The sequence below is a fragment of the Myotis brandtii genome, unplaced genomic scaffold (assembly GCF_000412655.1).
Source record: "Myotis brandtii unplaced genomic scaffold, ASM41265v1 scaffold32, whole genome shotgun sequence".
Taxonomy (NCBI): Eukaryota; Metazoa; Chordata; class Mammalia; order Chiroptera; family Vespertilionidae; genus Myotis; species Myotis brandtii.
This window is the reverse complement of record NW_005362269.1, coordinates 14096651-14110661: the sequence shown is the minus strand read 5'-3', so window position 1 is coordinate 14110661 and position 14011 is coordinate 14096651. Positions and strand designations below refer to the sequence as shown.

Genomic DNA, 14011 nt, shown 5'->3' with positions numbered 1-14011 from the left:
CTATCTAATAAAAGAGTAATATGTAAATTAACAGTCACTCTGGGACAAAGATGGTGGTGCCCATAGTGGCCAGGGTGGGATGCTGGCAGCATCGTCCCGGCAATGCAAGCCCAGCATCCACGCCCCAGCCACGCGGAGGGAGGGGAGGGGCCTCGGGCCAGAGGCCGGGGCGAGGGACGCTGGTGTTGTTGCAGGCCGGGCTGTGGGGACCACCCCCACTCCCCCGTGCATGAATTTCATGCACCGGGCCTCTAGTTAGTAAATAAAGGGAAAGAATCAAGCATTTATCCTTTCTTATTTGAACTGTATCTCAAATAACCAAGCAGTTAAAGAGAAAGTACCTCTAAATGAAAGTATTCTAGCTAATAAATAAAGAAGCAATGATAGAATTAAAATATTAATTTTCAAATCCTAATGGCCTAATGGATCCAGGCAATAAGCATCAATGTCCGCTATAATCACCAAAGAAAAAGACCAGCTGACATTAGGTGTCATCTGATGGAGAAGACAACACCACCTAGCAAGTTGTCCTGCTTAAAATTTAAAAAAAATTAAAGAATAAAATACCTAGGAATAAATTTAAACAAGGAGGTGAAAGACCTGCACACTGAAAATTACAGGACACTGATGAAAGAAATTGAAGAAGACACAAATAAATGAAAAGATATTCCATGCTCATGGATTAAAAGAATTAATATTGTTAAAATGTCCATACTACTCAAAGCAATTGACTGATTCAATGCAATCTTTATCAAAATACCAAAGGCTTTTTTAACAGAAAAAGAACAAACAATCCTAAAACAATCCATAGAAATGTTGAGAAAGAAGAACAATGCCAGAGGCATCATGCTCCCTGATTTCAAACTATATTACAAAGTTATAGTAATCAAAGCAGTATGGTATTAGCATAAAAACAGACACATAGGTCAATGGAACAAAATAGAGAGCTCAGAAATAAACCCATGCATATATGGTCAATTAATTAATGACAAAGCAGCCAAAACTATACCATGGGATAGGACATACAGTTTCTTCAATAAATGCTGTTGAGAAAACTGGACAACTATCTCACACCATATACAAAAATTAACTCAAAAGGGATTAAAGGCTTGAATGTAAACCTAAAACCATAAAACTCCTAACACAAAACACAGGGTGCCATTTATGGTGAAAATGTCTGAGTATGCTGGTTTTTTATTTTGGTAACTTACTACAGTTCTTGAAAATCACAAGCCTGTTGGTAAAAAAGAAAACAAAACCAAAAACCAACAACACAGGAATCTGGATTTTAATTAACCCAGATAGCTTTCTACCAGTAGGAAACTATACTGGGTAGGTTGACATAAATCCACAGCCCACAACTCTTCAAAGCCTGGTAACCGCAGGACATTTCTCTTGGGGTGGTCTTTCATAAGTGTGTGTGTGTGTGTGTGTGTGTGTGTGTGTGTGTGTGTGATGTGATCTCCTCAAAGGCAAAGCCTGAGGCACAGCTCGTGGCTTCCAGCTCCCCCAGCACCAGTTTCTGATCCTCACGGTGCATTCTGGGTCATTTGCATGCGCTCACTTGGAAAGTGACCACCTCTCTCCCCTATCTTGAATATTCTCCTTGTCCACTGCATCCCAGCTTCACTGGCCTCATCGTTGTCCTCCAAACACACCTCATTCTCCTCTCTTTTTCTGCCAGGATGTCACCCTCTGAGGAGCCTTCCCTGAGCGATTTGGATAAAAGGAGTTCCTAGTGTACAACACTCCTCCCTGGTACAAATCACAGTATGAGCACATATCACTGCTTGGTATTTTCTTGTCTAATTTGGGTTTATTATCTTGATCCCCCACTAGCACAGAAGGTCCAGGGATGGGACTCTGGTCTGTCTCATGGACCACTGCATTTCTATCTACTAGAATAGTTCTTGACGCATTTTAGGAACTCCATAACTATTGGTCAAATTAATACATGATGAAATTCAAGCATCATAAGGGGCTTGAAACCCAAACGTACCGACAGCGTCAGAGAGTCCGTAGACCCTTTGGCCGTATGCATCGGTCTTGTCCCAGATGAAGGTGTAGGCCAGGTTGGAAGAGGCCTGGAATGACTTCTGGAAGAGGTGTCCCTCCACGGCCACCATCAGGTGGACCTTGATGAGGTTCAGGGGCACGGTGGACTGGGTCATGGTGATCTTCAGCAGCGACTTGTAGCCTGCGGTCCGGGAGCTCAGGTAGCGGAGCTTCACATTGGAACCGGGGAGCTCAATTTCCTCATGAAGGACCTGAGAACACGCGGCACACACACTGCATCAAACGCCCGTGGCTGGTGGGCTGCTCGCGACCCCGAGGCAGCCCGCCTGCGGCCACCCTCACGGAAGCATCCCGCCCCGTGTGGGGTGCAAGAACCACTTCTCAAGGCTGATGGGAAAAAGAAAACCACACCAAAACTTTATCCTACACCATGGAGCGAAGGCACTGAGGTTATGATTTCTGGATTAATAATTATTCTTGGTCACCATTGTGTTTCTTTTTAAAAGCCACGCGGTTGGCAAAAGATGTAAATAAGAACAGCAGGCTTTATTGCTAGCTGCACGCGAGGAGGCCGAGAGAGGCTGTAATTATATGAACCCGCAACTTCCACTGACAATTGGTATAAAGCAACAGGGAGGCAATAATGTAATATGCCCTCTGTTGCAGCCCCGAGGTAGATCATTAAAGCGCCTCTTATCATGTGTCTCTGTGACTAACAGGAGTGAAAAGCGATTTGCAGGTGGGTTACACATCTGTATATTGTTTTTATTTTATTAAAAGCGCTGGTGATGGCCAAAGTCTTGCACGGTTACCTGGAAGCATCTCGAACGTCCAGGAGAGATTTGGTCTTCTCTTCAGTGACTATAGATTCTATTGTGTTCCTACTTTTTGCTTCTCCCCTTCCTATTGGTTTCTGGGCCCCCCGGGGAGAAACGGGGTGGCCAGCCAGGTTTGGTCAAGGCGGTATTGAAAGTCCTACCCCGGTTCCCGCCCTTCTTACCTGGGTCTCGGGCACGATGGGGTTGTGCCCAGGGGCAGCACTGAAGAAGGTGGACAGCGGGGAGGAGATGATGATCGGATCTGGCCGGACAAAGCCGCTGAGGTCACAGCTGGGGATGGAGTTCTCCTCGGTCTTCATCACCAGGGTGTCCATGGCGTAAAAGCTGTTCCACGGCAGCCACACGGTGCGCTCCTGGCTCATGAACGGGGCTCGCTCGAAGTGCAGGGTCAAGGAGGCGCCCCCATTGGCGATCAGGTCAAACCTGGAGAGGCGGGAAGTGGGCTCCCTGAGATGGTGAACGCACCCTCAGACGAGGCAGGCACTCTGAGAGCAGAGGGAGGGGCCGAGCATGCGGGGGAAGAGCCTGGGCTTTGGTGGCCCACGGGCTGGTTGGAACCCAACTCTTCCACTTACTAATTGCGGGTCAAACCTGGAGAGGCGGGAAGTGGGCTCCCTGAGACGGTGAACGCACCCTCAGACGAGGCAGGCGCTCTGAGAGCAGAGGGAGGGGCCAAGCATGTGGGGGGAAGAGCCTGGGCTTTGGTGGCCCACGGGTTGGTTGGAACCCAAACTCTTCCACTTACTAATTGCATGTCTGTGGGCAAGTTACTGACCCTCTCTGAGCCCACGTTTCTTCACCTATGAGCTGGGGATAATTACAGCAACTTCACAGAGTGGCTGAGAGAAGGAGAGATCATGAGGAGTGCAGAGCAGGGGCTAGCTAAACCTGGCCCATCCCCTGTTTGGGTATAAAAAGTCTTATTGGAATACAGCCACGCCCATTCATTACTTATCTGCTGGAGATGTTGTGTGCTACAAGGGTAGAGCTGAGTAGGGGTAACGAGGAACCATCTGTCATGTAAAGCCTAAGATATTCACCACCTGGCCCTTTACAGACAGTGTTTCGCACTCCTGGTGTAAAGCACTTAGCATTGTGTGAGGCTCACACACAGCGGGGCTATAGCGATGCGATGCCAGGACAGAGAGGGGCATTAAAGCTTCCTTCTCACCCACCGGGGCTGTTTCTGGGCTTTTGTTTGTTTCAGAGAACCTCAACTTTTTCGAGCTACAATGGAACATATGACATTACATTGATTTTAAGTGTACAACCTGATTTGATATTTGTACAGATTGTGAAATAGTCACTGCAATCAGCCTAGTATCACCCCCACACATAGTTACACAAGGACCTGGTCCATCCCTGTTTGGGTATAAAAAGTCTTATTGGAATACAGCCACGCCCATTCATTACTTATCTGCTGGAGATGTTGTGTGCTACAAGGGTAGAGCTGAGTAGGTGTAACGAGGAACCATCTGTCATGTAAAGCCTAAGATATTCACCACCTGGCCCTTTACAGACAGTGTTTCGCACTCCTGGTGTAAAGCACTTAGCGTCGTGCGAGGCTCACACACAGCGGGGCTATAGCGATGCGATGCCAGGACAGAGAGGGGCATTAAAGCTTCCTTCTCACCCACCGGGGCTGTTTCTGGGCTTTTGTTTGTTTCAGAGAACCTCAACTTTTTCGAGCTACAATGGAACATATGACATTACATTGATTTTAAGTGTACAACAGGATTTGATATTTGTACAGATTGTGAAATAGTCACCGCAATCAGCCTAGTATCACCCACCACACATAGTTACACAAGTTTTTTTTTTCTTCTGATGAAAACTTCAAAGATCTCTTAGCCACTTTCAAAGCTACAATACAGTATTATTAACGATTACCATCACCATGCGATACATCCACCCCAGGGGACATTTCTATCTTATACCTGAGTGTGTACCTCTGGACCCCTTCACCTCCTGTGCCCCGTTACTGATGCTTTTGCCAGTCATTCCCCATGTGTCCCTCCAGAGCTGGACGGAGGTGCATCGCTAGTAAAGTAAAATAATAGACGGGGAGGAGTTCACGGCGAGAAGTCTCGGTTTTAAGCGTCCCTCCTCCACGGGGTCTCACCCTTCGAGGGCAGTTCATCCCCAAATCCCCGGCAGCTCCTGAGAGCCTGCGTCTCAGTCACACTCAGCGGAAACACACGACCCACAGGCTTCACCCAATTTCGTTAACACCTTTGGCGTTTTTTAAGGAACGAGTACAGTGCACATGAATATTGGGATAAGGAACAGAGCATGCGCAGTATAACAACTTATTTATTACAAATGTGTGTATTTACAGGGGTGGGCAAAAGTAGGTTAGTAATAAAAAAGAATACAACAATTAATAGATAAATAATAATACAAGAATGAACTCTGTGTTTCACATACTCACAACTGTACACCTGCTTTTGTCCACCCCTGTATTTATTTGGGGGCATGTACGCTGCTTGGGACGGTTTTGTATGGGACACAGAAGAGAGGCAAGTGTCTTGAAGGGCAGTCGTGTCTAGTTGGTGTGACAGAATCAAATCGCCAGTGTCAGCGGCACCCACCCGCCGCTAAACAACGGGGCTCCTCAGAGCACCCCCAAACACATCCTGTCCTTTCCATGGCTTTGCAATCTGGACAAGCCACAGAGTCACCTATCGGGAGCTTGGAGAGATGACCTGGGAGGTGGAGCTGGGCCATAATTAGTCAGGAAGCGGCTGAGGGAGGTGGGGCAGCATAAAGTGGGGACAGACAGCAGGGCGAGGTCTCAGAAATGTCCTCCTGTTTGTGACAGGACTTTGCAAGGCAAGAGCCCTGGGTTCTAAGAATTTGCAAGGGCCCGAGTAGCTCTGCGTGGCACACAGTCCGCAGAAATGTGTGGGTGAGATCCTCAGAGACTTAGCAAATATTGAGACTGTGGTGTGAATCCGCAGATGTCTTCCTCGGGTTTCACAGGTGGGCAAGTGAGGATAAGGCTGCTGTGGGCTGGTAATCTTTGAAACTACCTGTAAGGGTACCTTAGGGCATTACAGAATAAGACCTGACTTTTCACCAGAGACAGGCAAGAAGCACATTTCACGACACGGCTATGATTTCCCAGAGTCTAGTTTTATAGAAAAAGTGTTGCATCCGATTTACAGCAACAGTCTCCTCTTCCATTTGGAATAGAATATAAGTGTGTGTGTGTGTGTGTGTGTGTGTGTGTGTGTGTGTGTGTGTGTATGTGTGTGTGTGTGTGGTTTAGCCCAGGGTGAGTTTCCCCTGTGTGTGTGTATGTGTGTATGTGTGTGTGTGTGTGTGGTTTAGCCCAGGGTGAGTGAGTTTCCCTCTTCCCATAAGTTTCTTTTATTCTTATCTTTTTCTCTGAATTGCAACTCCGTGCCCAATGGATTAGGAAAATGATGGGCTTTCATCTTGGTGGGGGCTGCACGGGTGCGTGTTTCTAATCAGAAGATAATAGGGAAAGGTTGGCTCCTTCCCACAGCAGGGTGACGGCTAAATGTATTTAATTAGATTTCTCTGATTACATCCCACCTCCTCAAAACAGGAGTGCGGACAACACAGCTCCGAGAGCCGCAGATGAAAGCAGAAGGGGTTCACCACAGGACGCTATGCCGTGCGGCTCCCTGTCACCTGGCACTGCCTTTGATTTAAAACAGGAGTGAGCTTCCAAGAGCTGCTCCCCCCTCTTCTCCCTGGAATCCACCCCCAATACACACACACACACACACACACACACACACACCAGGTAGACAAAAGCGTTTACCTGAGATGGGAAAAGGAGGAGGACTGTTGGCAGCCTTCCATAGCTTGGCTGTTCTATTTTGTATTTTTATTTTTGATATCATACCGAAAAGCAAAAAACTATCTCTGGGGGAATCCTCACGGAGCTCTGGCCGGGTGGGCCTTCCAGTCCGCAATGGGCAGCGGCATGGTTCCTCTGAGGCTCGGGCAGCCAACAGCACCACTGTCGCTCTGTCTGCTCCCCAAGAAGGGAGAGCCCCACAAGCTACTTACGTGCCATCTTGGCGGGTGATGGTGTAGCCGTATTTTGGGTACTTGACAAAGGACACGTTCACACCAACCAGGGGCGTCCCATCTGTAGTTACGACTTGGCCTCGGATGAGAGAAACCAAGCTGAGAGAAAAAGAAACAGGCCTTTGAGCCAAGAGCCACGCCCTGGAGAACAAGGAGACAGGGGGGTCCAGTTCCCTCCCCTTCCTCATCGCCACTGTTCGTCCCACCCCCGTCCTCATCTAGTCCCTCAGGCAAGACCAAGACTCTCAACATTAGCTTCTGGCTCACATGACCGCATCTCACAGACAGGTGTGGGCAAGAGGATGCCTCACTGCCCGCTTCACCTGAGGAGCAGGACTGGCGACATGCTGGGGTGACACCCAGGGCAGCATCTCACTCACTGGGCTGGGCAATGGGGTCCCCCGCACACCTCTCTCTCCCCTTGGCCTCGCTTCATGTGACGTTGGTGTGGCCCAATCTCAGGCTGCCCCTCGTCACCCAGGCTGTGCCTTAGCTGGGCACAGAGTACTCTGCTCGGGCGAGTGCCTCGGCGGCTGCGACTCATTCCTTTTCTTGTCTGGAAGGAAGGCAATGCTCCCTCCTCCTCTGGGCCGGGATGGCAGGGGTGGCGGGGAGCGCACGGAGGGTTATGATGAGGCCGGACATTTACATACATTGCTTTCTGTTGCCCTTTAAGAGCAGAGTTCCTCACAGTCCATGACTGCCCGAGGAGAGGAGAATATCGGAGCTATATGTTTATCTCCTGGGAGACCTAGCTTGGATTCTGGGTACCATGTGACTATGTATTTCCCATATCAAATCCCTGCTCTCTCGGAGGCAGGGGAGGTGACTGAAATCCCACTCAGCTCCTTTCCACTGTCAGAGGAAGCTCCCCTCTCCAGACACAGTCACCAGAGCTTCCCCCAGAAGGTTCCTGTCCGACCAGCTGCTCCTGGGAAATCTGCAAAGCCACAGAGACACCACGACACTCTATTCCAGTGGTTCTCAACCTTGGCTGCACATTAGAATCACCTGGGAATCTTTTTAAAATCCTGATTTCTGGGCCTCAGAAGTGGGCTAACGAGCGCTCCTCTTTCGCACTGAGCCCCAGCCTCCCAGGCAGGTCGGCAGCTGTCCTGCAGGCCTTTAAGCCACTGGGCACTTTGGCAAAGGCAGAGGGTTTTCCAGGTTCCTGGACGCACTCCCAGCTTCTGGACTAGGTAATCAAGCTGACCCGCTCTTTGCCAGAATCTTGTCCAAACCGGCTCAATTTTTGGAATGCACTTAATTCTGCAGTCCCAGGAGACCCCGCAGTTGGAGGGATGCGTTCTCCAAGCACCTCTCCTTTTCATTAGCAATACCCCCAACTGTTCAACCCCAACACTTGGGTGCTCTCGGGAGGGTTGAGACGTTCCACTGACAGCTCTAATTGTCTGCTACTGGCTGCCTAACAAACGAAGCCCATTTTTAGCTGGTTCCAACCACAATGTTGGAGTCTTTTGAAAGTGGAAAACTAATTTATGCAAATAATTCTTTTGTTCAATTTCTGGTTCCTTATCTTAGCTCCGACTAAGATTTCTTTTAGGTCTTCCCTGGCACGATTTTAAGATCCATGACGTGTGTTGATGACCACAAGGTACAAAGTGCTTGTGATGAGAAAACAAAATTAGGAGTTCCCCCTCCTCCCTTTTTTACACAACTGGTAGTTCTTTTAAATCATTCTTGTAGCATGAGACTTGGCAGAGCGATAGGAATAGGAGTAGCTGGGTTGCCTCTGATTTCTACCCCCTACTTTTCTAATTCTTCATTGCTCCTGGCTTCCTATCGTTTCTAGGCAGTTGATTTGCAGAAACGCTTGAGCTCAGACATGCTATCCATACATTCCTATTTATGATTATTGATGTGTAACAATTATCACATTATCTAGATAGTGAGATCTGCTCTATAAATTATAGTGGTGGAGTCAAGGCATTTTAGTTATTTTTGTATGCTATTATCTAGGGGAAATGCTTTCTTAGACGTCTTGGATTAAATTTTTTTTTTACTCTAGTTTTGTTCTTTATTATTTGACAATGTACTGCGATTCACATGCTTGGTGAACTTCAACCTATGTCTTGAAGTAACCTTTTGTGTTTCTGAATTATGCATCCATGCCCATCGTGATGGAGTGTGGGTTCACTGGGTGGTGCGCTTCCTCTAAAGCAAGTTTTTTTTTGCCCAGATCTCTGGGGCTGGGCCACCAAAGACTCTGGAGTCCCTGCCTGCTCTCCTGCATCTTGGCTCCAGGCGTCTTCTGCAAGTGGCGACTGACTATTGGTGAGGAAGGTAAGATGAAATTGTAAGGAGCAGGCGAGGAGAGTATGAAAAGCAGAATATCAGGAAATGACTAGGTTGAGGGTAGGAATCATGAAATGTTAACCAGAAGCTGATAGAAACAGCCTTTGAAAGGGGCATATTTGCAGGATAGCAATATATGCACACACCACCGGAGTGCTTATGGCCCAGTGCAAGGACCAGTCATGGGTCTCTGGCAGTAGGAATTATGTTCATAATTAAAAAGGAAACATCCCCTGCCCCAGAACCAGGATTTAAAAAGCAGAAAAAATACGTTTTTGGTCAGAGATTTGTGGTTTCTTTTATTTTTCTTAGGTAGGGGTTCTTGTATTAAAATAATATGACTGTGTGTGGTATATTCTACACATATAGCTGGGGGTGGCGGGTGGAGTGGTAAGGGCTGAAATAGAAGAGGGCTGAGATTATTTTCTCCCTTTTCTATTTTATTTTTAGTAAAACCAGAAAAGAGAGAGGCTCAAGTGGCTGACCCAAGGCGACCTTGCTTGGAACCCTCATATTCAAAGAGCTGCCAGGAACTGGGGCTGCACGACTTCCCAGGGAGTCCTCAGGGGCTGTTGGATTAATTAGCTCCACCATTACCCTCACCTCCCATCCCAGCCTCTCCAGGGAGGCGCAGGGTCTGAGTCCTGGCCTGAGGATGCCTTCTCCCCAAAGTCTAATGGGGTGGGGGTGGGCAGCTCTAAGAGAACCCCTTATGAAGTTAGGGGCTCTTGTAGGAAGTGAAGTCTGGTGTTTTCTGGATGGAAGCCGCTTAAACAGCATACTTCCTGAGTTGCTCCTGGCACTACCGAGAACTAAACGAGGATAAAGAGAACTAAGGGAAAGATGGCATGACCCGGGCAGCCAGGAGGCCAGGACCACCCTGCTCAAGTTCCTAGTTCCTGGAGGTTTTGTGAAAGAGGACCCAGCCAGTGGTGCTGTTTCTCCGTGGGAGGGATCTTGGAGATAGGGTGGGACACCCCCAAGAAGGTCCTGCTGGCCATCCTCCCATCTGCAGACACAACTGACGTCTGAACCCAGACCTACCAAAGGTGAGCTGAGCTATATGCAGGCAGGCTGTAAGAAGATCCCTGTGTCACCTGTCATTCTTCTCACCCTCAGAATCAGAAACAGTGCCTAGGCCCAGCCAGTGTGGCTCAGTGGTTGAGCGTCGACCTATGAACCAGGAGGTGATGGTTCGATTCCCAGTCGGGGCACATGCCTGGGTTGTGGGCTCGATCCCCAGTGTGGGGTATGTAGGAGGCAGCCGATCAATGATTCTCTCTCATCACTGATGTTTCTAACTCTCTCTCCCTCTCCCTTCCTCTCTGAAATCAATAAAAAATACGTTAAAAAACAAAAAACAAAAATAGTGCCTAGAGGAGAGGAGGGGATGGGCAGTGTCTCAAAGCCAACCTTTCCCCTTGCTCTCTTGAACAGGGGTACACTTCTGCCTGGATTGTGGGCTCGATCCCCAGTGTGGGGTATGTAGGAGGCAGCCGATCAATGATTCTCTCTCATCACTGATGTTTCTAACTCTCTCTCCCTCTCCCTTCCTCTCTGAAATCAATAAAAAATACGTTAAAAAACAAAAAACAAAAATAGTGCCTAGAGGAGAGGAGGGGGGCTCCCTTCCTCTCTGAAATCAATAAAAATACGTTAAAAAACAAGGGGATGGGCAGTGTCTCAAAGCCAACCTTTCCCCTTGCTCTCTTGAACAGGGGTACACTTCTAACATGTCCTAGGGAGAGTGGTGTAAGAGGCCAAGCTGACTATAAAATAAATCCAGAATTTGTTCCTAGAATATTCATAAGCCTCAAATGAGCAACTGAGAGAAAAAATAAACTCAAGAGAAACCCCACCAGTTTGGAAGGAGAGTTGCAATGCACTGGCTAACACAATGCCTGGCACACAGCAGGCAATTAGCAGACACAATTGATGGGGTTGACGTGGGGATCAGAGACAATCTACACAAAGTCTCTGACTCATCACAGGTCCTTAATAAATTCTACCAACTGGCATCATCTGGACTCTCAGGTGCCAGAATAAGTTATGCTATCAAGTTAATACTCCACAGAATGAAATATTTCAGCAGTGATCAAACAAAAGCCACAATCAGAGATATTATAAAGGGACACTTCAATAATACCAATAATATAATAAAATAATAGCGCCTATAAATGATCTAAAAACCAGGCCATCAACAGGTGTCTCCAGCAGGTTCTGACGGCCAAATCCTCTAGAGATCGACCCCCAAAGCAGATAGGGCCTCCTGTGAACTGGATCTTGGGGTAGTTCCCAGGCCCCCTGGGCCCATAGTCAAACCAGGAGCACTTGGTCCTGTTCTCACAGGGAGGGAAGCAGAGACCTCAGCAGCCTGCGAGGACAGAGTGCCTACCTGCTGTTGAAGGGGTTGTCTCCAGGGATGATGTGGGTGCTGTCTTTGCCTGCCAAGAGCTTGATGCGGTCGTAGAAGGACTTCACTGCGGGCGAGTCCGTCTGGCCCTGCTGAATGATGTCCAGCGGGTCCCGGGAACCCCGGCAGAGCAGGCTGTTCTGACAGGCCGACTGCAGGCAGCAGTCCGGGTCCAGGCAATCCACCAGGCCATCTGGAAGGGCAGAGGCGGAGATGGGTCAGTGCACTTCATGGCACAAAGCCTCTCAGAGATGCTAACGCCTTTGTCCCAAGGCCATGGACCCTGCCCAAAGGCCTGACCTGGCGTTTTCACATGACAATCCCAGTGTAATTCCAGTTTATGTGCAGAGAAAACTTAAAGACTGAACGGAAATAATTGAAATGTTGACAACTGGCTATCCCCAGATCTCCAGATCATAGATGAGTATGCTTCTCTTCCTTTATTTTTATTTCCTGGAGTTTCTACTTTTTCTGTTCTAAGCAGGTATGCATTGAGTGCTTGGGAATAAAAACATACACTTTACTTTAAAACAGCACAGCACAAAAACTGACTCAAGGCCAGTTCTCAGGGGCCTGCGCGAACGGGTGCACAAGTAACCAAAATGCATGGGATTCCTTACATCTCGAGTTAGGGGAGAAAAGCAGTACATCCTGCTCCCGCTGGGCCAGGGAGCGTTCTGCTGACCAGGTGGCGCACCGGGTGCAGGGAGCTTTACATTTATTACATTTATTTGCCAGGAAAGCTGAACCAATAGCTTTGGCTTGAACACCCCGGAATTAAGCCATGAGTTCACCCAATTGCTTCTGGTGCTACCTTACCGCATACCTGAAGGACTTTGAATATCCTGATCATCTTGCTTAGATTTCCACCCCTCCGTCCCTTTCCTGGGCTGATTTCTATTTGCTCATCTACCATTCAACAAATGTCTGAGTGCCATCCATGTTCTGGAAACAAAACAGGGAACCAAGAACCAAGAATGATGGTGTTTGTCTTTAAGGAGCTGACAGTATAGTGGGGGAAACAGATATGACTCATCCTTTAAGACCCCAGCGAGGTGTGGCCTCCTCCCCCAGGAAGCCTTCCTGATGGTGTCCCTCGCAAGGTTAGGCGTTCCTGTTCTGTGTATCCTTGAATCAGAGGTTCTCAAGAATGGTTCTGCGTCACACTCCTGTGAGAATCGAGGGCCTGCCTCAGCCTCCAGGCACAAGTCCCGGAAGCTGCATTTTAAACACGATTCTCTCATGATTCTAATGCACAATCAATTTTAGAAACAGTTGTTAATGCCAACTTTCTTGTACAAGATTTAATGATCTCTGTATGCTTGTCTTCCTGCCTGAAAACTGAGCTCTTTGAAGGCAAGAACAGTGTCTCACTCATTTCTATATTCATGCCTCATTTAGCCACAGAATTGGGCGCTCAACAAGCGTTTGTTGAATGACTATATGACTGTTTCGCATTCCTTATTTGTTCATTAACACAGAGGGTGGGGTTGTTTAGGGCAGTGTGTGCTCCTTGGAATTCCCTATTAGAGCGGATTAGCTGGCCATCCCTTACTCACTTTTCTGGGGATTGATGGAACACAGTGGAGGGGCTTGGAGAATATCTTGCTTGCCCCTCCTGGATTTGATACCAAGGCATTTTCGGGCCATAATTAGTATCATAGGAACACGCACGCAAACCCTGGGCTGTGACTTGACAAACATTTGTACTGGGATGCTGAATCGGAGGCCTGGCTGTGTGCGTTACATTCACTACAGTGCAATTTCTTTGGTTTTACCCTTCTCGTTTGGGCCCCCTAACAAAATTGAAATATGTGATTCCACCAAAGTTCCACTGTAATTTAGCAATTAATGTACAATTATTTTAACGCACTACTTTCTTTTTAGCAAACAAATTAGGAGGTTGCATGCTTTACTCCGCTTTCTATGACTAAAACCAGCCTCTCATTTTCCACACAGGCAAATGTGGCTCGTGCGTCTCATAACACAAATGAGATTTACACAATTTCCTAGAAATGCAGGCACAGGAGGGTGAGAAGGCACACAAAGCTTTAAATTCAGGGACTCTCGAAGTCGAGGCTCTGAACACCTCAGCCCGATGTGCCGGCTGAACCCAAAATCTCACACCCACGCCACGTTCAGCAGGGTTTTACTAGCAGCTGTGGGATGAAGCTGAGCCACTATTTCAGACCTACTGGCCAGTGGATCCCAGGGCCCTTGGCAGAATAAGGGAAAGAAAAGAAACCATCCTTTCACATCACCCTCCATGGACCACCTTCCCTAGAAAGAGGGAATCTACCGCACAATGCCTCCTTTGGATTAAAAAATATCCTGCTGAGCTATGTTGGCAGCGCTTCATTCC

The 14011-nt window shown here is 48.0% G+C and overlaps 1 protein-coding gene across 9 annotated transcripts in view; it reads right to left on the bottom strand.

Moving 5' to 3' along the window:
- Positions 1 to 14011, bottom strand: part of TENM2 (teneurin transmembrane protein 2) — a 1214660-nt gene that overhangs the window by 61737 nt on the left and 1138912 nt on the right. For all 9 annotated transcript variants that reach the window (XM_005870581.2, XM_005870582.2, XM_005870583.2 and 6 more), the window contains 4 exons: positions 11632 to 11842; positions 6900 to 7019; positions 3017 to 3278; positions 2000 to 2267 (listed from right to left, as the gene is read on the bottom strand). In XM_005870581.2, coding sequence (XP_005870643.1) covers positions 2000 to 2267; positions 3017 to 3278; positions 6900 to 7019; positions 11632 to 11842 — 861 coding nt within the window. The remainder of the gene's footprint in view (positions 1 to 1999; positions 2268 to 3016; positions 3279 to 6899; positions 7020 to 11631; positions 11843 to 14011) is intronic.